We start from the raw sequence: 24,704 nt of genomic DNA on the forward strand, positions 1-24,704 counted from the left end.
GGGCACATATCAAAAATTGTTGCAGGATATTTCTGGCAGGGCACAGTTTACACATTTCAACAACAACAATTTAAAGGTCAAACATTAGCAATTTCCCAAATAAAAAATGAATAAATATACAAAGTACAAAATACAGTATTTAGATTTTTTATTTTATTAAAAACTGTTGCCTGACAGTTCTGAACTAACCCTTTATATCTGATTCAATAACCTAATACACTCACTGGTATCCGTCATTCCTCTTTGTTATCCTAGCACTGTTATACCTTAATAAACAGACACAATGTTCACAACATGACAGCAGAATTGTGTTTGTTCAAAATGTGTGAACATTGTGATCTATTGCAACCCTGATTAATAAAAACGACAGAAGAGATTACCCTGAAGAAATGTTGATTGGACGACTTGTGCAACTGCATCTGATTAATAGTCTAGTTTGTCGCAATTCATGTGAAACATTTCACACATTTTCCCAAAAATGCTGAGCTTAACAATAAGGCACATTCGGTGTTACTAGAGTTAAACTTTTTTTCCCCCTTCTTGTTTTGAGACATTTCATCACAAACCATGATCATGCGTAAGTTTCACTTGGTATGTACCAATAATGACACTTGTCCAACCTGATTAGAACTATACAAGACACACCTCATGTTGGATAGACAGGACTGCATCATGATGACCTGTCGTTTAACTCAAGGGTTAGTGAAAGACCCTAAATTGTTAATCGTTTGGGGTAAAAGTAATTCATTGTATTGGCAGCAATGTTAAGAACAGGAAAATAACACTGGCAGTGATGAACATGGTGCAGGTGTGTATCTGTCCTTTCAACAATGAACCAACTAACACACCAAAGTAAACACTTGATTGAATTGAGTGTTTCAAAAGTTATTAAAAAACTTAAAAATAAGGTTAAATTATAAAGATATCCTAACCTTCCTCTTCTCTCATGAACAAACAAAAGTGGCAACCTGTGCTTCAAAATCATGGCGATAAAAAAAATAAAAAATACATATAAATATTTGCTCTCGGCTTAGACGGAGAAAAGACCCATGTTGCTTTTCTGCATCAATATACAAAATATTACTTCAGATGGGGCTGAAAAGCCAATCAAAATGCCATCTGACTTCAGTTACAAATATCTACATAATTTTTTTTTTTATTTCCAGTTTTCACCAGTATCTTGTTTTCCCCACAAGTCATTGCATTGTATTCTAAAATTAAATCTAAAAGACACGAAAAAAAATCTCTTAACCAGAGAGATCAACTCTTGGGTAGAACATCTGCTTCCTGCTCTTCTTTGTAAAAGCCCGTAGTTCACAGTAAAAGCCTACACATCATCTACGCATGGCAATCCTCCACATTCCTGAATCCCTCCAAGCCTGAGCATAGCTCTCCAATTGAGTTAGAACTATTTCATGGACAAAAGCGACTATTGAACATTTGCACACGGGCAAAGCAGGGAGCATGTGATAATGTGTTTAAATGTAGGCCGATAACGTGGTTTGTAAAGAGCGCCATACCTTCAGCTGTTAAATCCTTCATATTTGCCGGTCAAAGACTTCCTCTGGTTTTCAATAGTCTTGCTTTGCTAAACACTTCCTCACACGTGCATCTGGACATGACCTCCGTCACCCAACACCGGGTCTCATCAAATGTTTTCGTCCTCGAGCTGAAATGGAAACTATACCGCCTCGGAATGAGAGCAAAACGAACACGTACAACACGACCGGAGCTCCACCGACCCCCCCGGCCCTCTGAAGCAGTGACAGATACGGATGAGATTAGAAAATAACAAAGAGCGGAAGGCTGTGGAGGTCCGCGGCTGGCGGTCAGCGGGTCCGTAGGGGTCCGAAGGGGTCCGAAGGGGTGTGTACTGGACGGGAGGCGGGGTCTGGGTCTGGAGGCTGATGGAGATCCGGATCGGCTGGTCACCATCGACCGGCCCCAGGGATGTGCAGCCTGCCGGCGGACGATCACTCCTCCAGGATCATGGCCTCTTGGAAGGCTTCGATCCATCTGGAGATACACACGCCGTTATTATAACCAACGCAAAAAACAATGTGTCTATTATGCAGCTAGTGCCTCCCTACTACCATGAATCAGTCAACACAACATAAAAGATAAAAGATAGGAGATAGCATTCATGGGCTGCCAGTACGTCTGAGGGCTGATTCAGCCTCTGAGCGGGAGATGAGGTTAGTGGGAGATAGGTGGTACGAGAGGGACGTGACATTGGCTCCAACGGCACGATGTTCTCATTATTGAAAAAGACGAACTGAGGTGAGTCAAACATGGAGGAGGAAGTCCTTCCCTGATCGTCTGGTGACACTGACCTCTGTGCGCTGGGGATGTCGTCGGCCTTGAAGATGTAGAACAGGGTGTTTTTATGGTACAGTTTGAACTGCTGCCGTTGGGCAGGGCCGTACTTCTCCTCCCTCAGGAAAAACCCAAGCAGGGGCTGGCTCTCCAGGGCCGCCACGTCCTGGGGGGAACAACACAGAGCGTCACAGAGAGCACTGTGGGACTCCATTACCCAGAATCCCATTCTCTGTGGCTTTACTATTGTATGAGATCCTTCCATCTCACTGACCCTCCGCCGACTTGTGCAGGAGGAGCAAATTACCCCTTTGGTGGAACATTGATCTATTCTATTCTACATTTGAGATTACATTTAGGGCATTTGGCAGACGCTTTTATCCAAAGTGACTTTCAATAAGTCATTTGTCATAAGAAAGTTAAACAATATATCTCTGTCGGTACAGTAAGGATGTTCATAGAACCAAGTGCCAAGCACTAACTATCGCTAGGTTAATCCATTCCCCGTATACAACAAAGATAGCTAGGATAAGAGATTACATCACTAAGTACTATAACTAAGTATGACACACAATAAGTGCGTACATTAAATGCCAGGACGTAAAACAAAGAACAAGTAATGGTGGGACAGGCGGGCTATGCAGACTCTAGGTGAACTCTCAACAGGTGAGTCTTGAGTCTTTTAGGTTTACATCCTCACTGAGGCGTGTCTTAAACATTAAGGCGGACACAGAGGGTGTGACGGCGACCCGGTACCTCGCTGGCAGCGTAGGTGTACAGCACTTTGTCCTTGATGACGAACCACAGTCTCTTCCACTGCCTCTTGCTGCCCTTTGACCGGTTGAGGTAGCCACTCATGGAGGTGTTCTCTGTGTTGGCTGAAACCTAGAGGAAGACAGGAGAAAAACCCTGCAGAGTTAAACATGTGGAAATCAAACCCCAATCAGATCCGATTGGACCGAATGTTTCCATGGGTCTGGGGTGGAGTGATTCTGAATCAAATGCCCGTGTTTTCAAAAGGTTGTGTTCGCATTTCTTCGTGACCAACCTCTTTAAGTGCAGCCGGAATTTTCTTGTGTTTCCTGGAAAACGAAAACGCTGCAGATTTTCCGATCGGAGAGACCGAAGTCGAGGCACAGCGGTCACCTAGACGACAGGGAAATTAGACACGATTATCATTTAATTAAATCACTACTTTGCTAGCAGATGTGTGTGCGGCCAAAGATCCCTGTTCTCTTACTGTTCTCCTGCAGCTTGGTGAAGCAGTGGTCGCAGACGCGCGCCGGCTGGTTCTTCAGGTACTCCAGGTAGAACTTGTTGGTGGAACAGGCCTGACACACCACCTGACCACACGGGAGGTGAAACAACGCTCAGAACCCGACGACAGGAGCCCAGCCTCCTCTTTGTACCCACAAACACTTCACCTCAAAACCAAGATGGTGAAAATAATCAAACATTGGAAAAATATCCAATTCTAAAAAAATCGAAATAAATATATACATAAATACATTTACGTGAATAACGTGTTCAAATGAACAACAAAAACATGTGTCACAGTCAGTTCCCAGAACCCCCTGATAAAAAGCCTTTTAAAAAAAGCTGACTTGGTTCAAAGTTCGACCCCAGCGGTTAAACGTTAAACACAGACCCCCCCCCACCCCCCCCGGTAGGCTACTGAGGGTCAGAGAGTAGAGCAGCGGTCACCTTGCCACAGGCCCGGCAGTGGTGCCTCCTCCAGGTGAGGGTGAACTCACAGGTGCACATCATGCACATGGTGGCGCGCAGGTCTGGGATCCAGATGGGGGCTTTGGAACCCAGCGGAGCCCCGATGTCCGGAACCACGTCGGGCTGCAGGAGGGGGACACAGCGCAGGGTCGGGGGTTTGTTCTCCAGAACCGCTACGGTCCAAAATCAACGGGTCGAATTTTGTGCTTTGACCTTCTACTGGGAAAGTCTACCGGTCAATCCATTGTTTTAAAATGTATCCCTGCATGTTTTCACTTGCCAATATGTCACGTTTCAAAAATAACCTTTGGCTGGTGGGTTATGAGTTAAAGGTTGAGTCAGCGATGCTAGGCCGAAACATAAATGATCACATTCATCTGATCATTCCTCGAGACCCGCTAGCTGCCCGCCCCATAAGCCGGCCGTCAAAAAAACACGTCTCTGAAGGCAGCCTAGGCTCTGAGATCGCACACAAAAACAAATGGTACTACCGACCACTCAAAACCAAAATAATTAGTATTCCAACCAATCACCGACAGGGGGTGGATGTTGCGGGGTTTTGTGCTGCGTTCATGATCGTTTTTACTGGATGCACGAAACACGGAACGGAGGGGCGAGCTGGCTCTGTCTGTCTGTTTGGGATCTCGCTTCGAATACCAACAGAAGTGACGTCGACCGACATCGCTGATACGACCTTTAATGCGGACCCTCAGAGCCACAGAGAGCCAGTGGTCCAGACCTGCTGTCCAGGAACACCACGGACACTAAACGCTAGGCTGGGCGCGTTACCTCGTCCTGGCTTCGACTGGAGATGAACGTGATCTTCTTCTTGGTGTAGTCGTCTATCGCCTTGGCGATGGCCTCCAGCCACTGCTCTCTCTCCGTGGCCGAGCTGCGGGGGGGAGCGGACGAGACGCAGTCTCAGAACAGCCAGCAGGGGGCGACGTTGAGGCGCTCACAATAACCAGCCACGTTTTGACGTATTTCAGAATTAAAGGGACATATTGATACCACCAGGTGTGAGTGTGATTAGCCGTTACAAGCCGTTTTAAAACTGGCCTCTTCTGACATCACAAGTGGGCGTGTCCACCTAGATGTATAACGGATAGATGAGCAACGTTGGCAACAGTCCACCGGGTAGGCTGGTAGACTGATCCATCCAGCACACATCTAGGTGGACACGCCCACTTGTGATGTCAGAAGGGGCCGATTTTCAAAACGGCTGGTGGTATAAGTAGGCGTGTGTGTTAGTAGGCGTGTGTGTTTAGTAGGCGTGTTTGGGAGGCTGAGAAACCGTGCTCACCTTGCAGACAGGATGAACGAGCGCTCCACGCTTTCAATGTTCAGCTCATTCTGGTAGGCCTCCTGGCTCGGCTTGCTCACCTTGAAAACAGACACACACACACACACACACACACACACACACACACACACACACACACACACACACACACACACACACACACACACACACACACACACACACACACACACACACACACACACACACACAGCACAGGAAACAGGAGTTCATAATACAATTGTTTTCTGCTTGTCCGGAACCATGTCAGGAAGTATGAAACTTTCCTCCTTACACTCGTGCGCAATCTCTCTCACACACACACACACACACACACACACACACACACACACACACACACACACACACACACACACACACACACACACACACACACACACACACACACACACACACACACACACACACGCACCTATATCTTTAACAGTATTCGATTATAACTAAAAATAAAAACAAAGGTAGCCTAAAATGCTGTACAGTCTCCGGCTAACCACTGTATGTTAGCAGCTTAGTGCCACTGGTCAGTCCTCACCTTCATCCCAGCCAGAGAGAGCACGCTGTTCAGTTTGTACTGGGCCGACTGGACTGGTGTGGTGTACATGAGCGCGTCGTTGAACTGCAGACACACACAACGACGACATCACCAGGTCAACAAACACAAACACACACACTCATAAGCACGACTGTACTTCTTTAGCGTAAAGTGGGTGCATTTGTAGTTATTATCTACTGCTACTACCACTGCCTTTACCGCTTAATTATACAGTGTTTTTAAAGACACCGTAATGCTTTAAACAGTGAGTGTCTGTAGTGTTTGTATGCATGGTGCATGCATGGTGCAGTACGGGCCCGCTACATATCCTAAGGACATCAGCCAGGCTCCTCTTACCAAGAAGAACATGCGGGGCTGCATCTCCTTCCGGGACAGCTTCATCAGGGTTCCCTCCTTCAGGAACACCTGGGGGGGTAACAGAGCATCTCTTCAGCGGTCGTACACGTGGGTATCGTAGGTGCTGAGTCACAAGCCAATATTTGAGACGTGGAACAGAACTTCTCAAAAAGCGGTCTGTAGATAGTGATGTAGTTGGTTGAGAAAGTATTGTGCAAGGTGATCAATGTTTTAAGAGGGATCTAATGCTTTCATACGGCCTAAAGGAGTAACAAACGGTTCAAAGCCATACCCTGCCTGGTTGCACAATCTCGTGGTGTCCGTTCAGACTGTACTGAATCTGCATCAGCTTCTGGAAGTTATCCTGCAGAAACAACAGAGTCACTCAGTGGAAATGAAATCAGGACTGCAGCCATTGATTTGTTCTCCTCTAGCGGATAATTTCTCTGACAAATCGCTCAATTAAAATGTCTCAGACTCATCAACGATGGCCTCCAATCGAGTGACCTTTCAGAACCAATCAGAGAGAGACTAGATCACCCAGCGGAGACACAGTCCTCAGAGCGGCCTGCTTACCCCTTGTTTCATGATGTCGTTGGCGTGGTTGGCCACCTCCTTCACGATGCTCAGGGCAGCTGGCGTGGAGGACACAACAGTTAGGTGACATCACTTCAGGGGAATAAAAAGCTCAACTGCAGTAACACCGAATGTGCCTTATTGTTAATCTCATGGAATTGATTGCAGCATTTTTGGGAAGGTGTGTGAAATTTCTCACATGAATGGCGACAAACTAGACTATTAATCAGATGCAGTTGCATAAGTCGTCCTATCAACACTTCTTCAGGGTAATCTCTTCTGTCGTTTTTATTAATCAGGGTTGCAATGGATCACAATGTTCACACATTTTGAACGACCACAATTCTGCTGTCATGTTGTGAACGTTGTGTCTGTTCATTAAGGTTAAGTGCTAGGATAAGGTGTACACACACACACGAGGAGGAGAGGATGTGTTCTCACCTTGCGTGTCTTTATAATCCTCTGAGTCCTCTGGGAGGTTCTTCAGATAATCTACATGAAAAAGAAACACAGGTGAATTTTAGAGCGTATTTAGAAGTGTAGAGCAACTGTAAACCTGAAGTAAAACTCAAGTCAAAAGGGGCCTCGATCATTTATCTATTTCAATATTATGCATCTAACATATTGCAGTCTGAATGTTTCTGCTACTATGTAGCTTGTCCATCAGGAGGTCACTGCCTCACCACTACTAAAATAAGTCAACACAACATAAAAGATAAAAGATCGGAGCTAGCATTCATGTGCTGCCAATACGTCTGAGGGCTGATTCAGCTTCTGACCGGGAGATCGGGTTAGTGAGGTGGTACGAGAGAGAAGTGACAGTGGCTCCAAAAGCAAAACAGTTCGCTTGCATGATTCTTCGTGTGTCATGGCCTATAACCAGAGGTTGTCCCCTGAGTGTGTACCTGTGAGCAGCAGCTGGTACTGGGGTATTCTCTGCACCGGTTTCAACAGGTAGTGTTTCAGAGCCAGGCTGGCACAGCGTGGACTCGTCTGGGAGCAACGACAAAACGCAACAAAGTCCATCAGGTCGTTATTTACACAGCTGGATCACCGTCACACACTCACACAAATGTGCACACACGCAAACACACATACACAAACGTGCACCCACACATGCGCACCCACACACAAACACACGTTAACACACACACGCAAAGAAACACACACAAACACAAACACCCACAACTGCGTAGAAGCCAGAAGCCCTGATAGCGCCTGGGTTCTACCTGTTTGTCCTAGGTGAACGGCTAGAGCATTAATAGTAGTTGTATATTCACTCATATATTCAGTTAGCCTGGCTGTAGCCAGACCAAGCTCAATCGTAGATTGAGCTTGGTCTGGGGAGGCTGCTGTCATTTTCTGCAGCACAAGAGGCTGCATGGCGACACTTCTCTGTAGTCATTGTGTTAAACCTGCCAATAGCGCGCCAGGGGGAAAAGCCAGCTTGGTGATTGGCTCCCGTAAAAAATAGAGCTGTCAAGCGATTAAAATATTTAATCGTGATTAATCGCATTAATGTCATAGTTAACTCACGATTAATCGCAATTAATCACAAATTATTTTTCTATGCTAAATATCCCTTGATTTTTTTGTCCCATAATTCTTCTAATTTTAATTCTCTTATCAACATGGTGAAGTGCATCGGCTTGCCTTGTGCAAATTATTTTTTATTGAAAGAGCCTATAGTGCAATTAAACGACTGCTTTGAACAAATGTCATTTGAACATAGCAGTCAGGCTACTGCTTCTTTGTTTTGAGCCAAAAAAAAAAAAAGTTTTTTTATTTTTATTTTTATATAATAATTGCGTTAATCGTGCGATAAAAAATTTAACGCTGTTAAAATTGGTTTGCGTTAACGCCGTTAATAACGCGTTTAACTGACAGCTCTAGTAAAAACGTATCGGAAGCTGAAAGAAATGTATTGCTCTTCTCCAGACCCCTCTGCAGGGTGAAGTCAAATCGCCGGCAGTATTGGTTTGGGGTACCCAGTCTAATATTCAGTGGTATGTCATTCAAATTCACCTCAAACTCTCGGACCACGGCGACGAAGGCAGGGTTCTTCCGGCACTGCTCGTCAAGCAGGGCCACGTTGTTGTCGAACTGGCGGATGTAGGTGGAGTACATCTTCAGGTAGGGCCCCTTCTGGACGAAGATGTCTGCCAGCCGCTGGTGATCCGCCCTGAAGGGGAGGGAAGGAGTCAGTTTGACGCAGGTATCCGTCACATAAGAGTCCTGGTTCTACTAAACTACTACGAGTCGAGGGCAGAACAGTGTGTAGGTAAACACAGGGATGTCAGCGATGGCTGAGATTTTGATGGCGCCAGAATACATTCAAGACATCGGAGCGTCTATATGCTGTTATTATTTTTGAACACAAGAGGGCACACTATAACTCCTCAGTTTGTCTTAAAAATGGCTAAACATAAGGCCAGTAGCATCAGCATCATAATTGTCTTAAATGGCTGATAATTGATCATTCACACATTTGACGATCAATTAAGGAAAGGGCGTGTCCGTACAGCTGCCTGTGTGTGATGATAAGACTATGTAGTATATATATTTATTATAATGCTACACGTGAACATCCTATGATGGTGCAATTTGATTGGTTTGCTATTTCGGGATATTTGGCAATATCCCATGAGTGAGATCTCAAACTCGGGATATTGATATATATTTTCATCGCAAAATCGTCTCGTCGCGATCATAAAAATAAATAAACCGCTAATAAAAACAAATAAATCCCGGCAAAAAGTGTAATCTCGTTTATTTTTGGAGAGTTCACGGGGATATACTAGAACAGTTATTCACCTCAGGCTCCGTGAATAGTGGGGAATAGCTCCCTCTTCGGCGAATAATTGTTAAAAATATATATATATATATTATGGGATGTACCAGTGGGCGACCCTGTCCTCGAGCTCCCGCAGCAGGTCTCTGTTGAGCTGGTAGAGCTGGGGCAGGTAGTACAGGATCTGACTCAGAACCCTCTCCTCGACCACCGGCTTTCCGTTCTGACGCGTCGCCTTGGCAACGGCGTCACGGAAGTCCTGCACGCACACAAATACAAGCGGGAGGGTGTTAGCCATGGATGTGTGAGCATGTAGCAGGAGAGGGGTGGGAGCGCACACACACACACACACGCACACATAACCACACACATAGACACACACACACACACAGCCAAACCACACATGTGTATATTCACACACGATTGCACAGACAGGATAGTGGGTCACCCCATAAACTGAATCTTACTAAACACACACACACACACACACACACACACACACACACACACACACACACACACACACACACACACACACACACACACACACACACACACACACACACACACACACACACACACACACACACACACACACACAGCCAAACCACACATGTGTACATTCACACACAATTGCAGACAGGATAGTGGGTCACCCCATAAATTGCAGCTTACTAAACATACACACACACACCCACACACACACGCACACACACACAAACACACACACACACGCAAACACAGACGGTGAGCTGAGTCAGCACATGAGCCAACACACATCCACCTGGAAGGAAGTGGAGGACCAGGGAGGATTCAAATGTTCCAGGAAACATAGTCACAGTCACACACAGACCCCACCCGCCACACACACACACACACACACACACACACACACACACACACACACACACACACACACACACACACACACACACACACACACACACACACACACACACTTTGAACAAGTACGTTATCTAGTAAAGACACACAGCTCAGACCAAAACAAAAAAAACAACAAAAGAAGCAAACACTCCCGCCCTCACTCCCTACCAGCCAGCTTGTGAAATCACAGACAAACCCCCACCAATAACAAAGGGGAGAGACCCGCTGGCCACCGGCTAACAGCAGAAGAAGAAGAGAACACTAAAACGTGGACATTCCAGCGATCCTTGAAGGGGGAAAGAAATCAAAGGAGAAACGTGATCGGTGGACACAGCTCACCCAACCACCATTATCCTACACACCCACGCACACCCGGACACACACGCACACGCATGCACACACACACACACACGCACGCACACACGCAGAGGAAGCAGCTGCTGTGTGGACGGCCCGCAGCCGATTGGTGAGGGATGTCATCTGACCTCTTTCTATGAATGACTCCCCAGCCCCCCCCCCCCCCCCCTCTTTCCCCTTCCTACCCGCCCAGGGACAACACTGGAAGCTAATCCGCGCGGTGGCTCAGTCAAAAGCCTCGTCTGAAGGAAGCCAGACAGCTGAGGGGGGGCTTGATGCCCTCCGACACGCCTCTGACCGGGGACCGGGGGCCCTTGAACCCCCTCACCTGGGGTCCGCTGTCACAAAGGGTCACAGGTCACGCGGTCGACCAATGAGAGCACAGTGTGTGTACACTGTGTGGAATGGGAAGGATAGAGCCGGGACAGCTCAGATTGCTTTCCTAGTGGAGGGTTGTGGCCTGATTCAATGTCTCAGAAAGTAACATAAAGTTAAAGTTAGAGTTTAGTTTAGGCTATGTTAGATGATGAGGATGATATCATCAAAGCTATTGTCTCAAGGAAGCTTATAATACCAACCTATCTTGGTGTGCAAAGAAAACACATGCGTGAGGTGTTGCTCATGTTGTGGATCACCAGTAGGTACAGTTGAAACACTTAATAGTAGCAGAAACGGTTTGCTTCCCTTAAACAAAGCCTAGCTTTCACTGGGGAGGTCTCGGACACGTTAGCCAGAAGCCCGAGACCTACCATCTCAATTTCCGCCTCTCTGTTCTGACTCAATTACCCAATTACACACTCATTCACTCACTCTCAAAACACACACACACAGTCATTATCAACACACGGCCACCTGTTTCCACACATGAAAGGATAGAAGCCCTGGTGACTGGGGCTGGTTAAACAAGAGCCCAAGTCTCACACACACACACACACACACACACCGAATCACAGGCACACAAACTAAAGAGAAACTGGGAGAACTCCTTACATCCGTCCCATCAAGAATCAATCAAAGATGTGGTTCATTCATTTACGTGGCAGTTCAGCATAGCAGCTCCAAGACGATTAACTATTCTGCCAATGAATACAATAAACTGATGATTATCTGTTCTGAGTGTACTGCAAATATGCTCCAAAGGGAGATATGGTGCGAGACTCGTTAAATGGACCAAATATTTACAGAGTGATAGTTAATCTTAAGTACGATAATAAAGTGATAAGACACTTACGATGTGAAGGAGCTTCAAGACGTCCACAAACCTGTTGAGAGACAAAAAACGAAGCACAATTTCAAATCACCCCTCAGTACACCACCCAACAATACATAAACACACACACACTCACAATTAAACGACGCAACGCAACACAGAGCGATACAGCCCGACACAATGCAATGCCGAGCCGAACACAAAACCAAGTGGCAAACAAGCACAACCTAACACAACATAACACAACATAACACAACATAACACAACAGGACTCAACATATCACAACAGGCAAGTCAGCCGTTAGACTTTAGGCGAGGGTTGGGGTTGCTGGTCTGTATCTCACTCACACTTTCTCAGAGCTCATGATCTCCTGCGCAATGTGCACCACCTTCTTCCTCTTCATCTCGTCCTCCTGCTGCACATGGAACACACACACACGCACACACACACACACACACGACACACACGACACACACACGCCAAACACACAGAAATACAAACAAAAACACAGACACATAGCAATTCTGGTTAGCATACTAGTGTGTAATAAGCTGCACCCCACATATCTCCATGCCGTTGTCGGCATCGACAGAACCCCCCACTTACAGAGTCCGTACACAGACCCATGGCTCCCCTCAGCGCCGAGCAGACATGGAGCAGCGGGACGATGTGGCTCCTCCAAAACAACAAACAGCAAGTCCCCCAGCCCACAGCAACTGGGTCCCCGAGAAGTGGAGCAGCAGCTTCATCAAGCACCCTGCCCACCCTGCCCTCTCTCTCCCTCTCTGAGTGTGTGTGTGTGTGTGTGTGTGTGTGTGTGTGTGTGTGTGTGTGTGTGTGTGTGTGTGTGTCTGTGTGTGTAGTGGAATGGTAATGGGTTAGCCCTCTCTGGCGGTCTTAATTTGGACACCAACCTTGGCACGGGGTGACTGAAAGGGCCTCCTGCACACAGCGGAGGGTGTGTGTGTGTGTGTGTGTGTGTGTGTGTGTGTGTGTGTGTGTGTGTGTGTGTGTGTGTGTGTGTGTGTGTGTGTGTGTGTGTGTGTGTGTGTGTGTGTGACTGAGTGCAAGTGTGTTCTTCTGACTGTGTGTTGGTGTGTTCAAGTGTGTTCATGTGTGTGTTTCTTAGTATGTGTATGTGTTTTCTTATGTGTGTGTGTGTGTGTGTCTGTGTGTGTATGTGTGTATGTGTGTGCGTGCGTGTGTGTGTGAGAGTGCCTGCGATCTTGTGACTGCCAGCATGTGTGTGCATGTATTTGTATGTGTTTGTGTATGTGTATATGTGAGTGTGTATGTGTGTATGTGTGTTTGTATGTGTGTTTGTATGTGTATGTGTGTGTGTGTGTGTGTGTGTGTGTGTGTGTGTGTGTGTGTGCACATGTTTGTTCTTCTACGTGTGAGTGTGTGTGACAGCATTGTAAGAGTAGGTCAGACAGGGCGAAGCCTAGACATGCGCTATTTCTGACTCTCGAAGCCAGCTATGTTTGCACCCTGCTCGTGTGGAAATATTAACACACACACACACACACACACACACACACACACACACACACACACACACACACACACACACACACACACACACACACACACACACACACACACACACACACACACACACATTTCTAAAGCTCTAGTTACAGCTCTTTGGCCATTGTTCTCTGATGGACAGTTTATAATGAATTTCCACTCCGTTGTATCAGGCTGTCTTTCATCAATAATGATTAACTCTGTTTATGTGGATGTGCTCAATTACTTAGAATGTGAACCCAAATGTGAGTGTGTGTGTGTGTGTGTGTGTGTGTGTGTGTGTGTGTGTGTGTGTGTGTGTGTGTGTGTGTGTGTGTGTGTGTGTGTGTGTGTGTGTGTGTGTGTGTGTGTGTGTGTGTGTGTGTGTGTGTGTGTGTGAAAAGGGGGGAGGGGAAGTAAAGGGATCTGGACAGAGAGGGAGAGAGCCAGAGAGGGAGACAGGGGTGAGGGGAGAGAAAGACAAAAAAAGAGAGAGAGAGAGAGAGAGAGAGAGAGAGAGAGAGAGAGAGAGAGAGAGAGAGAGAGAGAATGTTACCTGTCTGTCTACCACTTCGTGATGCTCTTTACTCGAAGAGGAGCTGTCGTCATCTTCATCCGAGCTCTGCACCTCGTCTTCTTCGGAATGGACATCATCCTGTCCCAACCAGCCACTAAAAGAGAAACAAGATCCCGTCCGTTTAAGTCAAGATTAGACGCAGTTAAATAAACATATCAGGAAATAGAAAAGACACACACGTCGCAAAACGTATGCTTTTGTTGTACATTGTCTGTGTGTTCATGTTCAGGATGAAAGCCTCCGCTAAGTGCAGATGTAAATGTACATTGTATTGATCTGCCTGGCGCCTCACAATGAAAAATCAATGAGTGCTACAATAGTAGGGATTCACTCGACATCGCACACACGCGCACACACACACACACACACACACACACACACACACACACACACACACACACACACACACACACACAAACACACACACAGACACACAGGATTTTACCTTAATTAAAACAAAAACCAATGTCAAGGAACAGAAGGATGGAGGTCATTTCAATCTCGTCTTAGCAGCCTTTCTTCCATTCCACTTTACCAACCCTCTTTATCTTCCTCATGCGTCTTCCCATGCCCCCCTCTATCTGGTCCATTCAGTTCTCCTCAGACGAGCGGCACAATCCGAACCGCACTGGGTCAGACACAGAGCCCTGCTTGTTTACCGCCACAGCCTGGTTACATAAACTTAACGGGCTCCGCCGCCTGGGAATCACTACAGATTCCCTCTCGTACTGGCTCCGATACTTGGCTCCCGTCTTGGCTCCGGGACTGGCATCCATACCCACATACTCCCTTACTAAGTCCAACACTAACTCCCACACCAACTCATTCTGGCTCCCGTACAAACTCCACAATCTAACTCGTACCGACTCCCCTACTGACCCTCATAGCGTCTCCCCTACTAACTCTCATACCGACTCTAATCTTAACTCATTCTTCTCATGCCGACTCCCCAAGCTAGCTCATACGGACCCCCTTCCATACTAACCCATATGGACTTCCAAACCAACTCATACTGACTGCCAAACTAAATCTCACACTGACTCCCATACTGACTCTCATACTAACTCCCGTACCAATACTAACTCTTACTGAATCCCACATTTAGTCTCATACCTATACCCAACCCATAGGTTCTCCTCATGGCTCATGAACCCAGGCAAACACACTCACTGGCACATGACCAAGAAGCAGTGGACTGGCCCCTGGTGTACCTTGACCTTCTGTCCTACCCCTCTGTACCGACTGGGTGATATAACTCGGCCTGTGGTCAGACGGAGCAATACAAGAGCATGGTGGGTAAAATATAAACAACTTCACAGAGGAAAAAAAAAGTTGCAGTGCGCAGAGAGGTCATTTGGAGGCTATGGGTGCAGGGAGAAGGAAAGTAAAAATAAAAAAATATATTGAGAGAGAGAGAGCGAGCGAGAGAGAAACATAGAGAAAGAGAAAGAGAAACATAGAGAGAGAGAGAGCGAGAGAGACAGAGACAGAGAGAGAGAGAGAGACAGAGAGACAGAGAGAGAGAGAGAGACAGAGACAGAGAGAGACAGAGAGACAGAGAGAGAGAGAGACAGAGACAGAGAGAGACAGAGAGAGAGAGAGAGAGAGAGAGAGAGAGAGAGAGAGAGAGAGAGACAGAGAGACAGAGAGAAGAGAGAGAGAGAGAGAGAGAGAGAGAGAGAGAGAGAGAGAGAGACAGAGAGAGAGACAGAGAGAGAGACAGAGAGAGAGACAGAGAGAGAGAGGCGCAGGCGTAAGGAGACGCAGACTCCGGTGGTTGCGGGAGGTTTATTTTCCCTGTTGTAGGGCTCTGCGCTGCGTTTCTGCGATTCAGAGACATTTCCTGCCCTGGCCACTGAAAATAACCCACAGGAAAAACAACCCAACCTGCAGCAACACCACTGCCCTGCTGACACACTATCCCTGCCTACTAGTGAGCTACAACGCTAACCATCCAACTCCGCCGGCTATGGCTAACGGGCCGCTGTGTTACAACACTCTGCTTCCCACAGTGCGGTCACAGGATACCTGGAGTTTGATGGTAAACGAGATGCCTTAAGCCAGAGTAACAGGGCAGGGCAGCTAGGCTTACAGATCACTCACCTTCCTCCATTTTCGAGACACTAACCCTAACATACATGACCATAACAATGTCCACCCAATTTCTGCCTTTATTCCCCTTAATAATAATAATTATTATTATTATTAGTTATTACTATTAATAGCAGCGTATTTTCTCATCCTCAAGCTAGTCAGACACGCTGCTGTGATTTCCAATCCATCGGATCACACCGCAGTAATGAGGAAATGGTGTGGCTTGAGGCAATAATTACAACGCCCCCATGACTCTGAGGTTCACAGCGTATTTACAGGACCCATTGACTCACATGAATCACAATTACCACTCTTGACGAGCTGCAAGGGAACCAGACGTGTGGGAACACACAACTCAACTTTGCTAAAATATCGGTGGCGCACAAGAATGCTAAGACATTTTTTTAATGAATCATGCCGCCGTCTCCAAAAGAGGATGAATAGATTGCTATTAAAAAAGAGAGAAAACAATCAAATCACAAGGTTGGGGTTAGGGGTAGGGTCTAGGGTTAGGGTTAGGGTTAGGGTCTAGGGTTAGGGTTAGGGTTAGGGTCTAGGGTTAGGGGTAAGGGTTAGGGGTTAGGGGTTAAGGTTAGGGTTAGGGGTTAGGGGTAAGGGTTAGGGTCTAGGATTTGGGTTAGGGTTAGGGTTAGGGCTAGGGGTAAGGGTTAGGGGTTAAGGTTAGGGTTAGGGTTTAGGGTTAGGGGTTAAGGTTAGGGCTAGGGGTTAGGGTTAGGGGTTAGGGCTAAGGGTTAGGGTTAAGGTTAGGGGTTAGGGGTTAGGGTTTGGGTAAGGGTTAGGGTTAGGGTCGTGACTCCGTACCTGTCGTAGCGGTGTCCCAGGGCGGTGAGGTAGGGGTCCTGCACCTCGTAGATCTCAGAGTCCCTGTCTTGGGGGGCCCCCAGCCGTGCCCCGTGGAACGGCAGGTTCATGTACTCGGGGATCTCCTCGTACAGCGGGACGTTCTCGTACTCCACCGAGCCGTCGCCGCTGCTGCTGGCCTCCGCGTCGCTACCGCCGCCGCCCTTCTCCCGCCCGCCGTTGACCTCGCCGGCGTTGGGGGCGGAGCCCTCCGGCGACGCCCCCCCCGCCCGGGACAGCCTCTTGGGCAGCCTCTTCACGGAGATCCGGAGCTCCAGGAGCTTCCGGAAGGAGATGCTGCGGCGCGGGTTGGCGGGCTCGCGCGACGACGACGACGACGACGACAGGTCGGCCGCCGAGAAGGACTGCGCCCGCTGCTTCCCGCCCAGCGTGGCGGACGCCGCCGCCGGCGGGGGCAGGGCGCGGCCCTGGGGCGGCGGCACGCTGCTGCGGCCGGGGGCCTGCCGGCTGAAGAAGGAGACGCTGGGCCGGGGGAAACCGCCACGCCGCCCTCTCCTGGGCAAGCGGCGGCGCCGGGAGGTCCCGGGTGGGGGCGCCGGCGTGGGGGGGCGCAGGGGGCGGGGCCACGCCGGGGGGCGGGGGCGGGGCCGGCAGGCTGTGTCTCTGGGGCTTCCTGGGGGGGGCGCGGGGGGAGTCCTGGCCGTCGGCCGACAGGGCCTTCCGCTGGCAGCCCAGCCGGGTGTGTTTGGGGAGGCTGTGGGCCACGGGGTAGCGCTCGAAGTCCCCGTAGCCGCCGTCCTCCTCGTCCGCCCCCCCGGCCCCCTCGCCGCCCCCCCGCTTGCCGGCCGCAGGCGGGCGGGGCCCGGGGCCGGGCGGCGGGTCGACGGAGCGGGGGGCGTGTCTGTGCAGGGAGGAGGACTTGTGGCGGTGGGACAGGGAGGTCTGGCGTGGGGGGGGGACGGGGGCGCCGGGCTCCTCGCCGGCGGGGGTTGGGTCTCGCTCGGGCGCCGAGGGCGGCTCGCCTTCAGCGGGCCCCTCGTCAGCCTCCGGGGGCCCCGGAGCCCCCCCCACCTCGGGGCCTGGCGGGGGTCCCTCGGCCCCCCCCTCCAGCCCGTCCTGCCTCACCAGGACCGGCTTCTTCGCCCTGCGGGGGACGGGCACGGGGAGGGGCTTGCTGGGCGGGGCCGGGACCGGGGACAGGGGCGTGGCCGCCGGGCCGGGGGGGGGCGAGGCGCGGCCGTTGGTGTGTGCGTGGCGGCCGTCGGGCTCGTCGTGGGCTTCTTCGGGGGGCTCTGTCGGACTCGACGCCGGGGGCGGAGACGGAGGAGGAGGAGGAGCGGCGAGGGTTTGGGCGGTTGCCACGGCGACAGTGCTGTCACACATTGATGTGTCTTCATGGCCGGTCTCTTGGTGGGGAGCCGCGTCCTCCTCCGCCCTCTCCAGACGTCCCTCCGGCTCCGTCTCCGTCCCCTGCAGCTGCTGTGGGGGGGCCCCCGGTGACCCCTGACCCTCTCTGCCGGTCCGGCCCCTGGCCAGGTGCTTCTGCCTTTGGGGCTTATCCCGGGGCTTGGGGTGCAAGCTGTCCGTCAATCGACGGCCCTCCTCCGCCTCGCCCTTCTCCTCTTCCTCCTCCTGCGGCCGCCGCCCCTCCTCCTCCTCCCCACCCCCCACCTCACCGCCCCCCTCCCCCGTCGTCACCGGGCCGACGTGTCCTCCAGTGGCGTTCCCGTTGTGCAACCCCTCCTCGTCGCACGCAGCGCTCCCGTTATTCTCGACGTTCCCGTGGTTCCCGTTGAGCAGAGGCGGGAGCGCGGGCTCCGACTCCAGCCCCCCCGGGCGGCAGGCCGGGAGGATGTAGTCGGACTCGGAGAGGCTGTCCCGCGGCGAGGATGGGGTCCCATTCCGGGTGTTGAGGAGGTCGAGGCTCCCTTCTGAGTGTTCCTGGGACTGGGGGTGGGCAGACGCTGGTTTGGCCTGGGGTACTAGCACACATGGTTTGGGGGCGAGGGCGGGTTTGGCTCTCGGCAGAGTACCAGGGGAGGGTGCGGGGCTGTGGACGGCGGGAGCCAGGCAGAGCAGGCCTGGCTTGGGGGCGATGGGAGGGGGAGAGGGTTTGGTGGTAGCAGGGAGTTTTGGTTTGGGAGCTAAAGGAGGTTTCTTCACACCTGGATCGAATGAGAGAGAATGAATGTTTTAAAGAATAATGTTGATGTGTTATTATTGCATGGCAGATACAAACGTGCGGACATCCGCCAACCCTGTCGTCATTTGAGAAATAGACAGCTGCATGGGGCTTGGTTCAAAAGGTCACCGTTCGGGTTACAGCCGGCTAATGAGGCAAGAATCGGGCATGGGAGTTCAGCGACTATAATGGATCAAAGCGGGGTCATTGCAGATTGTGAGATAAACGATTAAAACTTATAAAAAAAAATGTTTTGCAAGCGATTCCACCACTCGTGTCGCATCCGTTCCATACGACGGCTTTAATTAATTATAATGTAATTATCCTGTGATAGTCCTCTTACTTTAGGGGACGGTAACGAGACACATATGCGTTTGGCTGATATACAAACTTAACTAAAATATTGGATTATGAACAAAGAAACATGACTGAACTGTACGAGCTCCTCTCAGACCATTCAATGGCTTGGAATGCTCTTCTGTTACACTTTTTAATCATATTACGCATAATCACGTCTGTATCCTTGCTGTGGCCCTGCACTAGATTATCTGGACTTTCCTTTGCTTTGGTTTTGTGTTTCTAAAATCCCTCTTTTTCTATTTCCAGACAAAAAAAGGCCAGCAGGACTGAATGGAAGCAGGCACATCACACGAGACACGAGAAGCGGAGTCATACAGCGGATGTACGAGAAATAACTAAAAAACGTATCTTGCGATTGGGGGGAAAAGACCGTAAACGCAACAGCCTTGGATCACCCGTCTGGTTACACTCACACACAACCATGTTTTTGAGCTGGCAATACATTTGCACAGTGCTAAAGTCAACATTACAGCGCTAGGGCTGCTGTTACTTGTTGCATCCACAGAGAAGCAGATGTGTTTTTAAAACAAAGGGCTGATGTGCCTCTGGCTCCGGGTCCGATAAGAGGACGTTAGAAAAACACTATTTTTGATTTTGATTAGCTCTGAATTTGAGGTCGAGCTCATCCTATTTCAATATTTTGAAAGCTATCATTAGGAGTTAACTGTAATTAAGTAGGTCTTCGTAAAAATAACTGAGAGGACTCCGAATGCGTAATGCTTAAGTTTAGACCTCTATATGTGCGTGTTTCCAGATGTAAAGGCAAACGCAACAACACGCACTACTTTTTGCCTTTAAAACTCCAGTAAATAAATAGCAAATCGGGAGATAACGCAAGGGCAGACTCCAGGAGAAACCAACCTGTGCTCATGACTCTCGACTTGCTCCTTTCTCCATGAGCAAAACGCAACTTTCAATGGAAGGGAGAGGAGGAATCCTGCGGTTTATCCTCCGTCCACATCCCTGTCAGCCCCACGACCCGCGGGCCCACACAGTGCTCACTTCCCGGCTGTCCTGTTCTGTCGCAGCGGTGAATAATCCACGTGTAAAGTATGAGCCTTTGTCGGTTTTCCCATTTTCCCCAAGTTTTTCACCCACGGTTGTTTCCTTCCCCAACTCTTGCGCCCTCTCGGATCTCAACCAGCAACCGCTAGGGGCGCAATCCCGACCAGGCACCGCAAGCGAGGAAGCGGCGGTCGGCGGAGCATTGTGGGAAATGTAGTTTTAAAATAAGTTTTGTTTCTGCGGCGACCAACCGGCGGCTAAAGAGAGCCTTCAACTTCTACTACAACACCGAACACACAGAATGCTACACCGTCCGTGTACCAATGTGGGAAAGCAATGACTGAGGAGCTGGATGAAGATGTGGTATTCGAGGTGGGTGTCGTTATGGTACATGCGGTACAATACGAGTAAATGCTTTGTCATGGTACCCGGGCTCCGAGTCCCATTCGGGGGCTGAATGGGCTGGAGCGCCCGGGTCGAGTCTGACAGCCTTACGGCTAACGCTAAGCTAGCAGCTGACGAACCATGCGATGATGATCACACAGGCTGTGCTTTGTTACCGGGTCTTGATTCCTTACAAATCCTCAGATTTGGCTCCTTCATACCTGTGTGGATGCCAAGTAGACGTGGTCGTCATGGGACTGGTTTAGCTGGGCGTGTGTGCGTACTGTTGCTGGGGGGGTCAGTGTCACCAGACCTCGGGCGAAGAGGTGCCTATGCGTCTGTTCCGATTGAATTAAAATGCAATAAAATCCACTTGGACCGGGACTGGGTCGTTATGCGTTCTGATTTCGTCCAACAATGGAAGTGAGTTTTTTTTGTCAAATCTTATTACGGATTAGACGTGGTGCAGTATCGTTTTGACTCTACATAAGTTATGCCTGCCATTGATAAAGAAAAAAAAAAGGTTTCTGTTTACATGTATTAGATACTCCATTCGTGTCGGTTGAGGAGGATCGTATGCGAATGTTCTTGGCATACGATCCATCCATCCATCCAGGCCACTGCAGGTCTATATGTCTTCCTTGTCATTCCATTGCCGCTATTATCTTTTCGTTCCTACTAAGTGGCGGTACCTAATCTAGACCAGGATGATGTCAAATGGTTAATGATGGCAGGTGGACTAAAATGGATAAGGATTGCAGGTGGAGCCTGGGACAGTGTCGTCTCCGTTCTGTGTGTATGGCAACATGCTTTACCTCATTAATCTAGGCTACAGACTAGTAACTTTCGTTCCCAGCGTTAAGACGCTTGGGTCTCTCAACCTGTTCCTCTCCCAACGGTCCTGTTATCTCCTCCTCCCATCTCCTCCTTCTCCCGCCTCCGCCCATTCACCATTCCTTACACCTGGTCATCTCACGTTTCCCATCCTGGCTCGCTCTTGGCACTTTTGTATTCACTCTTTAACAGTGCTCTCTCCGTTCTCTCCTTCCAGAACTCTCCTCTGTTCCAGTACCTCCATGATCTAGGGCACACAGACTTTGAGGCGTGTCCCACGGGTTCTCAGGAAGAGGGAGATGGAGAGGAAGCTCCTCCCCAGGGAGACGACCAGAAGCGTTCGGTGAGCACATCCCTTCCACACAATACTCAGACACGCGCTCATACGACCCCGTACCCTCCCCTTTGTTTTCTGCTGCCCTACCCTCGGGGGGCTTTTGGTGCAGACAGAGAGTTAATTACTTTACTGATCGACTCATCAATGAAACCCTCGGTGAAACATGCACACAGGTCATCCCCTCACAGAGTTTGTTGTTGTGAAATGATTCAGTCTTGTAGGAGACGGGCACGGCACAGATATGTGCCCCAGGACAGGTCAAGGTATTTGGTGTTTTATAGTTCTGATTACTGAAACAATCGTGGACTTTACTGCTGTCTCTGTGAGTCAGTTCTTAGTTATTGATGTTTTTATTTAGGTGTTTGTTGTGGTCTCAAACGCTCAATAGGGTGGCTGAAACATTGTTGTGGTTTTGTCCATGTTGATTCACAACATAAGGGTTAGTTGGTGTGTGTGTGTGTGTTTGTGTGTGTGTGTGGTGTGTGTGTGTGTGTGTGTGTGTGTGTGTGTGCATCCCTGGTTTTGTCCACGTTGATTCACAACATAAGGGTTACTGTGTGTGTGTGTGTGTGTGTGTGTGTGTGTGTGTGTGTGTGTGTGTGTGTGTGTGTGTGTGTGTGTGTGTGTGTGTGTGTGTGTGTGTGTGTGTGTGTGTGTGTGTGTGTGTGTGTCTGGCTTTTTGTCCTGTAATAGCACTTCTGATTTGATGGATTTAAGCCTGCAGGCTCTGTTCTGTATTACACAAATAACGGCTGACTCAAATGGATTCTTTACTCTCAGAAACTATTTAAATAGACCATTCCTTTCCTTAGAAAAAAGAGAAGCGCCCTTCCATTGATTTTGCAATTGATGTGGCCTGTCCGTCCACCCCTTTCCTTTGCCCACACCGCCTGGAGACGACAGGATGTTACTCTGAACGTGTCGTTCGTCAGGAATGTTTCCATGCGTTAACGAGAAAACTGGACCGGTCAAGGCAGGAAGCATTCTGGGTCATATCTCCTGTGTTTTGGTTTCCCTTTGTTCCTGCTGATAGCACTGGAGGAGGCTTGGATTAAAAGAGGGCAGGCCTTGCTGAAGCAAAGCAACGCCGGTCTTGTCTTTCGACTGCCATGGCCCACAGCTGTTGCACTATGGGTCTAGTTCTTGCTGAAGCTTTATTTACATGATGAGATTTATGAGTTCGTGCAGGGGCCAGTTCAATGTTCTGATTTTCCTTCCCCCTGTACTTATTTATTTTACTTTATTTACTTATTGCAAATGGGCCTACATAGAATGTATCACTCAGCAGTTATGTCTAATAAATGCATAAACTTGTTTATTTTGTTTGGCATGTTTATGTAATTACCCTTTTTGTTTTTTTACTTTAGTGCTGCTTTTTATATAATTTTAATACGGAGTGAACGCAATCATGCTGCCGTCTAAAGGGACTTTGCCCATGGATGACGTTTTTTAAGAGGATTTGAGGTTACGACAGAAACGACAGCGAACTGCTGTCAGATTGAGGCCAGAGGATTACCCCAATCAAATATTGTCCGGGGCATTCCATCAGCGATTTGATTCGTGCAATGATGACAACTTCACGTTCGCATACCATAGATGGAGACCTTATCCCTTTACAGCTTTATGAAATGGTTGCATAAAGCATACAGTGGGCACTTGGTGGCACCTCAGCAGTCAGGTCACCATCCAGGCGAGGCTCCTATCTGGAGTCGCTTACAGTGAGAGAAAGGGCCAAAATAAATACAGCCCCAGCAGGGTCACGTGTTGGAGTCTAGGATGCATTCAGGTCGACCGAGGGCTCTGCCTCCTTTCCCCTGGGAGACAAACATTCCAGCAAGTATCAAGTTTATCCTGTCCTCAAAGTAAGGCCTTCTCTGCACGTACCAATGAAGCAACGTTGTGATATCTTTATTACACATGCTCGACACGTTTGGGTTTCGCTGCAGTCTGGAAGCCACTCTGGGCTCCGATTGTCTTCTTTAATTTGGTTCACAAGGCAGTAGTAGTCGACCGACATGAGGCACACAGAAGGTGTTGGCACCGACTGCGGGATGCCTGCAGAATACTAACCAACAGCAGGGGACATCTTGTGTGCACAAGTTCCAGTTTGGTGTATGTCTAAGCGTGTGTCTGTCTGTGTGTGTGTGTTTGTGAATGTGTGTGTGTCTGGCCTACCGTTCTGCCAATCAGCAGTCAATAAATCAATACGTGTGTGTGGCTGTTACACTTAATAACAATCCTGGCCAATGCAACCCCCCCCCCAGCATAGAGGGATCATGTAAGCCCATAACCCCTGCACTCGCTTTAGACACACACACACACACACACACACACACACACACACACACACACACACACACACACACACACACACACACACACACACACAGGATGTTATTATGCTTCTGTGGTCGGGTCACTGTTAAACACACCAACGCGGACCCAAGCCAAGCACTGTGACCAGATTAGGGGGGAACCTGAAGCCTATTCATGATAAGGAGAAGGTTTGGATTGCGGTGGACTTCCCCC

The 24,704-nt window shown here is 49.1% G+C and overlaps 2 protein-coding genes across 2 annotated transcripts in view; one reads left to right on the top strand and one right to left on the bottom strand.

Moving 5' to 3' along the window:
- On the bottom strand, positions 1 to 20,776 carry fgd6 (FYVE, RhoGEF and PH domain containing 6). Its single transcript, XM_056579038.1, has 22 exons — positions 20,477 to 20,776; positions 17,612 to 19,238; positions 17,074 to 17,580; positions 14,137 to 14,251; positions 12,419 to 12,486; positions 12,092 to 12,122; positions 9,726 to 9,877; positions 8,853 to 9,009; positions 7,733 to 7,820; positions 7,269 to 7,319; positions 6,828 to 6,886; positions 6,544 to 6,615; positions 6,252 to 6,320; positions 5,895 to 5,978; positions 5,345 to 5,424; positions 4,831 to 4,933; positions 4,021 to 4,164; positions 3,557 to 3,659; positions 3,365 to 3,462; positions 3,073 to 3,201; positions 2,334 to 2,482; positions 1 to 2,016 (listed from the first exon to the last, which is right to left on the bottom strand). The coding sequence occupies exons 1-22, from the start codon at positions 20,484 to 20,486 to the stop codon at positions 1,974 to 1,976; spliced, it is 3,939 nt and encodes a 1,312-aa protein (XP_056435013.1). The 5' UTR covers positions 20,487 to 20,776; the 3' UTR covers positions 1 to 1,973.
- Positions 20,030 to 24,704, top strand: part of vezt (vezatin, adherens junctions transmembrane protein) — a 15,550-nt gene continuing 10,875 nt past the window's right edge. Inside the window, exons 1-2 of the mRNA XM_056578386.1 lie at positions 20,030 to 20,992; positions 22,056 to 22,181. Coding sequence (XP_056434361.1) covers positions 20,957 to 20,992; positions 22,056 to 22,181 — 162 coding nt within the window. The 5' untranslated portion in view covers positions 20,030 to 20,956. The remainder of the gene's footprint in view (positions 20,993 to 22,055; positions 22,182 to 24,704) is intronic.

Source organism: Gadus chalcogrammus, chromosome 19, assembly GCF_026213295.1.
Source record: "Gadus chalcogrammus isolate NIFS_2021 chromosome 19, NIFS_Gcha_1.0, whole genome shotgun sequence".
NCBI classification, from domain to species: domain Eukaryota; kingdom Metazoa; phylum Chordata; class Actinopteri; order Gadiformes; family Gadidae; genus Gadus; species Gadus chalcogrammus.